Source organism: Nestor notabilis, unplaced genomic scaffold, assembly GCF_000696875.1.
Source record: "Nestor notabilis isolate BGI_N333 unplaced genomic scaffold, ASM69687v1 scaffold10573, whole genome shotgun sequence".
Taxonomy (NCBI): domain Eukaryota; kingdom Metazoa; phylum Chordata; class Aves; order Psittaciformes; family Psittacidae; genus Nestor; species Nestor notabilis.
The window spans coordinates 6616-18743 of NW_009920612.1; the positions used below are offsets into that span (position 1 = coordinate 6616).

At 36.8% G+C, this 12128-nt stretch overlaps 1 protein-coding gene across 1 annotated transcript in view; it reads right to left on the minus strand.

Annotated features, from left to right (window-relative positions):
- Positions 1-7262: 7262 nt before the first annotated feature.
- AQR (aquarius intron-binding spliceosomal factor) overlaps positions 7263-12128 on the minus strand; it is a gene marked incomplete at its 5' end in the record, with an annotated part of 50441 nt that continues 45575 nt past the window's right edge. The window contains 3 exons of the mRNA XM_010010751.1: positions 7263-7605; positions 10533-10646; positions 11795-11969. Coding sequence (XP_010009053.1) covers positions 7357-7605; positions 10533-10646; positions 11795-11969 — 538 coding nt within the window. The remainder of the gene's footprint in view (positions 7606-10532; positions 10647-11794; positions 11970-12128) is intronic.

The window sequence follows — 12128 nt, forward strand, 5'->3', positions numbered from 1 at the left end:
TCTCCCTTATATCTAGTTTGAACTTCCCCTGTTTAAGTTTAAAGCCATTACCCCTTGTCCTACCACTACAGTCCCTAATGAAGAGTCCCTCCCCAGCATCCTTGTAGGCCCCCTTCAGATACTGGAAGGCTGCTATGAGGTCTCCACGCAGTCTTCTCTTCTCCAGGCAAAACAGCCCCAACTTCCTCAGCTTGTCTTCATACGGGAGGTGCTCCAGCCCTCTTATCATCCTCATGGCCCTCCTCTCTGGACTTGCTCCAACAGCTCCATGTCCTTTTTAGTGCTCAGTTTCTGATTGCCTTTCATAAGACTACTTAAATACCTAGTTAAAACTGTCTTCAAACATCTCAGTTGTCAATGGATTCAAGGTGTCCTAAATCCGGCTTGAAGTTTGAACATGACAAGGAAGTAGAGTCTTTGTTGTTCTATTGAATTACTTCCCTGTTTTAAGCAGATTTTACTAGAATATCTAAAATACTTATACTCCACAATATCAATGTGGATATCTGGAAAACAAAGGGTAGAAGATTGCCACTAAGGCTTTTCTGGTTCACTTAAGGAAGAGAGCTTTGCTCTGCAGGCATGAGTGTGATAAGGGTCACAAAGACAGTTGCTTCCCTCCCTTCTCAAAGGAGAATGGCAGGCTAAGGTGGAGACAGGTGCTAATTGGGAAAACAGTTGATCAAAGCAGATGTATTTATAGTTCACTTAAAAAGTCTTGCTAGAAGAAACATGGAACTGTTTTTACATTTATAAATTAAAGCTGAAACACTAAGGTACATATTTAGCTTACTGCTACATGTTACTGGTCATATTCTCATAATTTGCTCATGGCCTAATATGCTTATTGCACCCCTGACCTAATGGTCCCACCAGTTTCTACCTATTACCTTCCAGGTCCCAGTTACCCACAGTTATACAATTGTTATATAAAAGTTTGGATAGCAATTTTCAGGACAGTTTTATATTTGTATGTATGGAAACTTAGCATCTTTAGCCAAGGTCTAGGACGAGTAAGATACAAATTCTTGACCCAAACTCTCATTAGCTTGGGTGGAAAATGCTGTCCTCCAATACTCTCTTGTGCTGGCAGAGTTCAGAAACCTAGGAGAGGGATTGCCTTCTCCTCCATGGTACAGGAGCAATAGCAATAACTCTCATCACCTCTTTATTCCACTGTATTCATCTTGGAATGCTCTAAGGCACCTTTTCTAAATTTAATAAAATAAATGCAAACAGAATAACTTTAAATCTGCAGGACAAACCCTTTTTGGAAGAATTAGATGCCAAAACAGCGCTTAAAGGGCATTACACTGTTTAAATTGAAAGGCTTTTCCTATATTCCCATAGGGAGAAAGCATGAATACATATTCATTCATAGTTCTGTATATTGAAAAAAACATTTTAAGTCCTGGTTTGAACTATTAGTTTACAGAATACACTTCACCTTATATTAAGTAAAACAGCAGGTTTCATACTGGCAAAATAAAGCATGTCACATTTGTGATTATAGGAAGACATTCTCTTAAGAATCAACTTTCTCTATACAAATGTACTACTACACAAGGTGTGCTAGTTTATTTCCACTGGCAGTTGTGTTTCTACAAATGAAGTTTAAAACACTAAACCTGCTGTGTTTGCTCATTTTTTCTTTCCAATTTGAAATGATTTTTTCAGCTCAGAGTTACAGAAGGTACTGTGCATAGGACTGGGCACTAAGATGAGTCAGGAACTGCAGCTGTCCTCAGTGTCTCATCACATAGCTCAGACTGACAGAACGCTGGTGAGTGAACACTGCAGGGAGAAATCTGGGACAACTGCCCCATCACTGGAGTATCTGTGTATAAAGGAGAAAGATTAGTTCATAGTACATTAGAGATCAAATGAGATAATGAGCTACTCTGGAGCATTTCTTAGCCCTGAGTAAAACTAGCGGGTGCCTAAAACATGGTCAGGAAGTACCACTTCCTTTCAAGATCCAAATATACTTGATCAGAGATTTCCTGGGTTTTGGAACAAAAAAGAAAAAAAAAAAAAAAAAACCAAAAAAACCCCAGAATTTTTCAACACTCTGAAATACTTTGGTTTGTTTGGTGTGGGTCTCTGATATTTTTATTTTTTTTTTTTAGCTGGGAATACTGTACCTTTTATTTCCTGTTTTATTACTTGACTTTCTAATAATGTATGATTTATGTAATGGAAAAGCGCATTACTAAAGCCAAGTGCTTGAACAGTTTTGTTTGTTTATTGTTTTTAAATATGATACCTAAAAGCAACACTTTTAACTAACATTTTTGGAAAAGCATTGCTTTGGGAAAATTGTCATCAACTCTACAATCACATTATTTCCTAAAACACCCCACAAAAGTTTCCTAATTCCTTCACTTGTTTTCTGTTCTGTAAATCCCTAGCTTATGTCTTAAGGTTTATGTAAATCACATTAATTACAACATTTTAGATACAATATTATAATAAATAGAGCTGACCAGGAGGCCATGCATTCTGGCCTTCCACTCCACATGATTTTCTACTACTACACACTGACAGAGATGAGAAAATCCAGACCAACACACTGTAGGGTTATCAGTAAAAGCCAGTCTGCAAAATAAGAACTAACCATTTCCTAGAAGGTGGTTATGTAACGTTCTCCTCTAGTATCTGTATGAAAGTACAAAACTGCTAGTAGACTTCAGTTTCAATAATGATTTCTATCAAAGAATAGTAGTTCTAAGTATATCTTGGTTGATAAGCAAACCCATTATCTCTTCTTATCTTTAGTCATTATTAGGTTTTAATTCAGAGCTATCCAGAGGCAATGTTTGGATATGCATTAGTTCTGTTCAAAGTTAGGTCATGTTTACAGACATTACAATACAGGAGCTACTTATTTAGCTCTAATCATGTTTCCAGAGGTTATAAGTGACAGGCAGCAAAACAATTCTGCAGTTGGGTTTTTCTTCTTCCCAATGAGTCTTGTTTCAGTGTTCTTGCTTTCTCCCCTCTCTAACTCTGCACGCAAAACATGTGGTATGTCTTATTTTAGGAAACATGGCATTGTCCAACAGGACATCGCTGCTGCCAAAAACCACTTTGAAAAAACAGGGCAAGCCTATTCTGCTGTGGATTAAGGTTTGAAACAGACTTTAATGCTTCTATACTGAGCTTCTCCCTACTCGCTTCTGCTGCCCCTGAACTACTTCCTTTACAGTAGTTATGTTATATCACTAATGACTGTCCCATCTAAAAATAAGTGCTCTTGACACACAAAAGATGTCAGGCCAGCACAGCAGGATGCTGAAGCGTCTCTAGATGCGTAGCAGGGCTTCTCTTACACTGGGTTGCAGCAATTCAGGAATTCACACTTGATAAATGCAATAAAGGCGGCTTCTTTTTATCTCTTGCAAACAGTGCCAGGATATTTCTGACCCTTATTTGGCTCTCCAACTTATTCTTTTACGCTGTTCTCCAGAATCATAAAATTCTAACTTTTCATTAGGCAAACATGCACTGTAGTTGTATATACTTTTCCACTGACATCTATAAATGAACTACGTAACTGGCAGCTGGCTCAACTTTTTGCTTAGGTGTAGATTTTCTTAAGGTACTTACGCAGAAATATACTGCTTATTCTGATGTTTCTCAAACAGAGAGATAATGCTTGATCTCTGGAAAGTTTCTTACCTATAGCTGAAATAACTCTTCAACTTTTATTTTTGTCTTGTTTTCTAGACATAATGGTACAGCAACAGAGTTTTCTGCATTACACTTAAGCAATGCTGTTACTTGATTCAAAGATCCTTGTCCTTGCTCTTTTTTTGACAAGGTGAGTGAAGATCCTAATGGAAGATAAATGAAACTAACTATTTTTCTTAATAGCCCTTATCATTGATATGGGCTAGATAAAGCCCTACCAGAGCAAGGCCCAGAGAAATAACCTGTGCTTGTTACCTACCAAAGGAATAGGAAAAGATCATTTTCTCATTACAGTAGTAGTATTTAGTCTCCCAAAATATTACTATTTACAAACTGAGAGCAAGTAGCATTGCAGGTATCATTTCTCCCTCTTTTCTTGCATTCTCTTCACTGTAGTAATTTTGTAAATGCCTGTGTTGGCAAAGAGATTTTTATTTTGGAAGTCTGAACACTGTGCTTTTTCAGAAATCTCCCAGAAGCTATGAAAATACATGGACTTACAGAGGATGCTTAGCTGAAAGTCTTCTAAGAAAGTTCTTTTTCAACTTGCAATGGAAACCGCATTCTTTTAAAATGTGTTGATCAGTACTATAGCACATAAACATTACACAGTTGAAGGGCTTTTTTTGACAGGTACCTAAGCAACCAGTCCTCTGAGAAAAAGGATTTTAAGGGAAATATGTTTGAGAAACCACACAGAAAAGGAAGCACTGAGGGCCATAAAAATAATCTCCAAAACTCCCCCTAAAACATTCATTTTCTATTGATTGATTGTACTGGAAGGATTACCATGTTTGGCAAAGAGAAACTTCACCGCCTTATGTCTTAATGACATTCACAGCTTCTTCACTGCTGTGGGTTGTGATTCATTTATTCACTAGGACGTTTGCTTTTGTCTGCTTGTTCTACAAGATTGTAAGTGTTACACAATTCTATTGAAACAAAAATTAGATGTCATCATGTTTATCCAATGTGGTCAACACCTCCTTTATGTCATCTTTTTTTAAAAGAATTCTGTGATTTCGGAGAATATAATTGGTTTCTTGTCCTGTCAGCAGAGCCATTCTGTCAGGAAAAATTAACTTCTACTCCTCATGAAAATACTTTTCAGGATTCATATCCTTTTATGTCCCAGGAAACTGCAGAGATCTATTCTAAGGGTAGGAGAAGGGATCAGATATTTGCTTCTCTTTTGAAGGAAGTTCGAACCTATCTTATCCAACAATACTGCAGATCAAAATTACAGTTCCAGACTATTTCACTTCTCTCACTTACTCTTTCTTCTAAGAAAATGTCAACAGAACACAAACACAAAAACTACTTTGGTAGAAAAGACAAAGTTCATCAAAGACGAACAAAGGTCATCTTTGCTCAAAGACAAAAATCATCATGATGATTTTGGTAATCAAAGTTCATTACCAAAAATTAAAAATAGAGCTGAAAAGCTTTGAGGGAAAAAGCCCCAAACCCCCAACACTGTACTCAAAAAACTTCCAGCCACTGCTTCAAGAACAACATGATTTTCCAAACTTCTGAAAATGTAGTCTCCTAATGGTACCATGTCCCTGTAAAAAGGCAAAGTTCAGCATACATAAGATGTCAGCAAGGATAATGAACTACTTGCTCAGCTCAAGCTGCCTCAACAAAACCTTCCATCTCTTTTACAGATGGTGCTTGGTCCCTCAGAAAACTGCATATTAAGGCTGTTCAAGCTTTTGCAATTGTTTGCAGTTCAATTGTCTCTTCCTGCACCTTAGCCAAAACCAACCTTCATTACCACTCCTCTCACCATTTTAGGGCAACAATGAAGTCTGGAATGACTCTATACTTGGCTGTTGTTCTACGAGGATTGAGCCAGAAGTGACCACGTACACCAGAGACTTGCACATGGAACAGTCACCACACAGGTAAGCGTGTTCACAGTTCACTGCAAACTGTGCACAACTCAAAAAGGTCTTTGCAGCTCCTTTTGACTTTGGGTACTTCTGTAACAATTACTGATAGAATCTCTGTCAGCTACATTATCCATTCTATAAAAAGAGCTCCAGAATACTTTTCCAGTTCCTAAAATACTACAGCACAATAAACGATTGTCAGACCTAAATATTTACAGAAAATAGGCTGGAAAACAAAGATGACAATCCTCAGATGAGTTAGACCCTTATGGCCTGAAGGCCCTGTAGTATTCGACCCTGCATGAACAATGCTACTGCATGAAACTTAACATCCAGATGTTCAACACTGTAATATTTGTTCTCCCAAGGTGATGTGGTAAATAAGTAGTACACCCCCTTCCAATCAAAACAACTAATTAAAGAACACACACTCTGCTCAAATGATTAGTTTTCTTGCTTTAGAAAACTTCATTTCAGCAAATGAAAACTGTAAGAGAACAGTGTAGCTACAGCAAGTATTAGGATTTGTTACTCCTAAGCTCCCCTTTAACTGAGGTGGGGGGAGAATGATTTCAGTATACGACAGACCTGTTTCAAGGAGCTTGGCTTACACTCCACTTTATACCATTTCTTTTTTCCTTATTATACTATGAAAATATTAACAAAAATAACTTCAATGCTATCAATAAAAGCTTATAAAGTTAATTATTCTCTATTCAACTTATTGGGGAAGTCCTGGCAGCTTCACAACGGCAGCACCAAGCATTTTCCCTTTGCCAGCAATAAAAGGTGTTCCTATGGCTATTGCTCTGTTGAAAATCTACTTGAAAATCCAGAAGTGTCTTTTAACCATTGAATAATTTGCCAAGTTGGCAGATATTCTTAATGAACCTGGGAAAAACCTCTCTGTGATTACTTACGAAAGATGTACACTCAGAAGTCGCCCTAGAAAAACCACTCAACCATGATGTCATTAATATCAATACTGTATGTTCTGCAAATCCTGCATTCAGGGAATTACTTTAATTTTTCTTCCTCTTGTGGTTTTATCCTGGGCAATTACTGTGCCCTGTTACAGCAAGATAAATTTATTTCAAAACACTAATTTAAAACCAGTGCTATTGAAAAGCTGCATCCTTACCTCATCTATCAATTACAAACAGCATCAGAAGTCAATGATGAGAAACTGCTGCAAGTACCTGAGCCTTACGAAATTTTGAGAATCTGCTAAGGTCACAATTCAATAGAACTTTTGAACATTTTAAAGTCCCATGGTAATTCACACTTCTCATAGACATACTATTAAATATCTTACCGAACTTGAGCCTACGCCTAAAATACCACCTCAGTGTATACGAGCACAGCTCTGCGCAAGGAATTCTCCATTACAAAATACTAAGAAAACTATAGAGTGTCTGACTAATACTGAATATACTTAAATCAGTGAGATTTAATGGACACCTCAGTGCCTGATTTAAAGGTCAAATATTCAAAACTGGTATAGAAAGCATCTTTACTGAATAGCTTATGAAAAGGAAATTGTGTATCATTTGAGGCCATTAAACAAATTACATTACTGATACTGACAAGAACTCAGTAGAATGTTTGCCAAACATTTCGCTTGTCCACAAACTGAAAAATATACCAAACAGGTCACATTACACAAGCAGACATTTTAAAAGAGTCAGTGTAAAAATAGCATTTTATTCCTAACTCCCTTTTCTCTCATCTGTTTTCCAAAACATGTAGATGACAAACATCCCATGAATCACTTTTCAGTCTCGTTCTCGGGTTCACTGTCTCCACTATCACTGTCTCTTCCGGGGTGTTCTGGCATTGTTCGATGTTCATCCACTTCGTCCACTTTCAATTCTCCTTCCTTTATCATTTCTTCTCCTGGCTGATTTTCTTCTTCTGCTGCATCTTCTTGCATGTCTTGCACTTCACCTTCTACCTCAGACTCTTGAGTTTGAGTAGTTTCTGGTTCTTCAATCATGGCAGGTGGGGGTAGTAAACGCTACATGTTTAAAAAAGATAAAGGATTTTCAGTTTTTAGAAATGCATCTATTTCGCCATCTATTCCTACTTTAGCTTGGACTGCTCACTTTGTAGTTAGGATTTTGCATTAGATAACAAGTGAATAACAAAAACTTAAAATCCAGAATCCCTAATCACCTGTAAGCACTTAACTCCTATATGAAAAGAAAAAAAAAGCCCACAACAGTCTTATTACACATATTTTTTGCCTGAAAGAGGGTGTTAAAAACTCAGTACTTCCAATTAAAGGCTATCAAACACAGTATCCCAAACAGCCAGACAAGTAATAGGGTTATGGTAAATCCCTACTTGGAGCAACAAGCACATTCCTACCGTAATCTCATCTATTACCATTTCAAACTCCTAGATATCTTTAACTCGCTTTTGAGGCCATTAACAGGCCTGTCTTCAACAACTCATTCCAGTAATTTCCCATTGAAACATCTTATAAAATGCTATGCGAACATTATGTGTACTTATATAAATTTCACCAACAGCTGCAAATGTGGAACACAAGTTCCATTAACACTTAGAGCAATGCTTAGATATTTTTTCACATAATACATCCAGAAAAGTAATTTAACAAATTCGAAGTGTTTTGCTTGCAACCAAAAAAGTAGTTGTCAAAAGCAGCAATGGTAGCTGTATTACAGGTTTTGGAAAAAAAAAAAGTTAATACCAAGAATACAGTTAGCTGAGGAGTATGGATGATGGCTATATAAAACCCTCATACTTCTTGCAACCTTACATTATTTAATGACAGGATGGGTATTTCCTTGGAATACTGTTAAGCATTTTAATGAAATGAAAGCTCAATAAACCTCCTACGGATGATTATTTAGTTTTGTTTTCCTCAAAGGCAACTTAGCTTCACATGACAAATTAAGTCTTTAATTACAGTGAAGTCTTATCTTCAATTAGATGACACTAATATTACAAAGTTCTGACAAGCATAAGCAAATCTTTGAAGCACTTATGACTAACAGCAGAGATACGAAAAGCATTTTTTATAGACTCTGAAGTTATCACACTGGTTTCTATAATCCATCTGTTCACAGAAAAAGAGTATTTCAAAACCAAAGATCTTCTATGATCCTGATACAAACTCAGACGTTTTCTGTGATTCAGTTAGATGCATGATGTGCTTCGTGACTACTACTGTTAAGTCTAGTGTAAAAGAAAAGGAAAAATACTATGTTATACTATATAGGGTAAAAAATTTAATACCTGCATTTTTTTTTTCTTTTTTTTTTTTTTTTGTTCACTTTTTGGCTTCTCCTGCAAGAAGAATGGGATTCATTGCCGCAATAGGAAAGCTGCAGTTTTGTAATCAATTTTAGCTAGCAATGGACAAAATTAGGATTTTAAAAAGAATAACTGGTATTAGCACAGGATTGGGTCTGTATTCGATTAAGGTGTCAAGCAAATCCATCTTTTCAGGACCTTGCTGGTTTTGAGGGGGCTATTAATTTGCACCTGTGACCAACTGCACAGTATGCTAAGTCTTCATCATATAAAATCTGCATGGTTGAAAGATCTCCATCTGTATTAGAAAAACTGGCTCCAAAACAAATCACGTCATGTCAGGGCTGGGTTTCTAACAGAACAGTGTGAGCTTTCACTCCTTTAAAAATATACAGTTGCAAGAAGAGATTTTAGTAGTGTCACTCCTCTATCCCCTTTTCTTTACAGCAGACATAATTAGAGCACTTCCCCAAAATAGTAAGTATCCTGTCCACCAGGCAAAGGCTTCTTCTGGGTAGCAAAAGAAGAGGGAAAAAAAAAATAAAGTTCAAGATTCACTGGATAACAACTGCAGAAAAAAAGAAATTTACCATCCAAAAATCTGATATTAAGTCAAAAGAGAAGATTTGGGTTCTGATCTCTACCACTTACACTGTTCCATATTAGATTAAATAGTCAGTGGAAGAAGGAAGAGGAGGTGACAGCGAAATATCCTTGCATTAATGTACCAAATCTCACAGACAAGTACCTTGGACTAATCTATTCAAGGATACAGACCCATGCTCACATTCTCTTCCCACAGCCAGCTAATGCAAAGTAAACAGTGTCCTTTTGTATCAATCTTTTTTTACTTTTGGAAATCCTTCAGAAGAGCAAAAACCATCAAGGCTGTTTTTGGGTTGGTTTTTTTTTTTAGTACTTCAGAGTACTATGAAAGAATAAATTACAGGTAATATAATCATGATAAACCCCAGACATTAAGTGAAAGCTGATGCAGTAGAGGGCTATCATTTAAGACTTCTCCCTTTCTGTTTACTATGAACTCCCTCTAGGCATCTAGAGATCCAAGTATGCCAACTAAAGGCAGCTTTCTGCTTAGTATACTATCTAAGCTACCTTAAAACTCTGCTCAAGGTAGAGCTTTGAGCATATGACGACAAAGCGTTTCTGGCTGGTTCTGAATTGTGCTTCAGGGATTAAACACTGACAAAGTGTTCTGACTTACAAAAGTGAGAAAGCTATACACTACAGGCTTGTCATGAAATCCTCTATAACAAAACATCATTGCACCATGCAGTGGTGCTAATAACGTCACTACCTGCACTTACATGAAACATAACACACACGTTTACTTCAAGTAAATACTGGACAGGCTAATTCTTTAGTATTAATGAGGAATTTTTAGGCGCTGAAAGAGCCATGTCCAGCACTCAGCATCAATTACTTGCTAGCTTTGGCGCCTTAAATTGGGGCTTAGATTACTAAAAGATACAGATCTACTGCAAAATTTTAAAATACCTGAGTGTTCTCTCTGCTAGTCATAAAACCTTTTTGAATTTTAAACGTAACAGGAACAGACTCAAACCTCAACAGCATCTCATGTCACTTACTAAAAATCAATTTTATTTTAAGTGCACACCTTCTGAGTTAAAAGGTCCTTACCTGTTGATAGTGGCGTGTACTTTGTATCATGTGCATATACATATTGTACACAAAGTTAGCCATCTGTGGCATGTTCTTAATAACATGTATTTGGTGAGATGGTCTTTCTCCATTCTAAGAAGGGGAAAAAAAGGTAGACAGTCAGCAAGCAAAACAGAACAACCATTATTCAAAAGTTATTTAACTATGTTAGAAAACATAAACCCCCCCAAAATTAAATAATGTTTTATAAAGAAAAAAAAAATAGCCAAATTCTTCGGAAAGATAGGAAGTGGAGGTCTTACTGTTTGAATTAATCATGGATTAATCATGACACTGCAGCCCAACAAAGTTAGGTCAAAAGGAAAGGCTGGGTTATGATGCTTACTCCATAATCCATTTTGGACTTGAGTCATTTAGCATATTAAAGGCCAACTAGCTGACAATCAGATTAGGATTTAGCCTACTTGTCCACCACAGTCCAGCTCCTTCTTGCTCACCCTCAATGACTATGCACACTGCATTCTTTGTTGCACAGTGGACCTGAAAGTTTCAACCAAAGTGCTCCCTCCCAAACTTGTCAATAACACATAAGACCAGGCAAAGATCTGTAATTGAATTTGAGGTTCATGTAGGCACTCCTTAAAGCTCCAGGAAGCAAAGCAGATTTTCTTCTATTTCTTCATCTAGCATCCTACTCTGTGTGTCCTGTGCTTAGATGCTTAACACAAACCTTTCCTTAAAGATCTAATGCAGTATTACAAATGACATTTTCGAAATTATGAACCTAGCTCAGCGAGAAAATTGTTTTGCAATTCTGGACCCAATTAAAAAAAACCAACCAAACAAACAAAAACAAACAAACAAAAACTCCCCAACCAATAGTTAACTGGCTATCCTGAGTTACTCAGTCAAACATAATCTTACCTCTTTCAATGAGAAAGTATTAGCTTTGTGTTCTTTTTGAGAAATAAGATTATTTCATAACAAGACCAAAATTACATAACACACTAAAAGCCTATTTATCACAAGAGAAAAATATAAAATCACTTACGCAGAATTTAGGAAAAAGTAGGCACAGTTACATTGATAACTACATTTTGTGGAAAAATCAATTAAAACAAGACTGTGTGTACTATGACAAAAGTTAACTCCAGGGACATAATTATTGAAGAGGCACTGGTTTAGCAAAGAAGCAGTCCCACCTCTTGTAGCCCACTTAAAAAGTAGGCAAACACACAAACCCCCATTACAGATCACAAAATTCAGAGCAGCTGTCCTACCTGTCTTGCTGTTGGAAAACATTCTGTGGGAATGATATGGAGGTGAAGTGGTCGAGCTGTGAGTTGGCTGAAAGCTGGAGTTAGTTCAAAACAGTTCTGAAACAGCGACACTCTTGCGAAGATATAAAGCCCAAGCCTGGCTCTTGACATGGCAACGACTAAACGCCGGACATCCCTTCAGAAAACAAACAAAAAAAAAAAAAAATCAATCATGTTCTTTTTCACCGACGACCTAGTTGCAATAAGAATAACTAGAAGTATACAGAAGCCTTAATTAAAGGAAATATAAAATCAGCTGCTAAAATACTACTTTGTCTTTAGTTTTTTTCCCTAC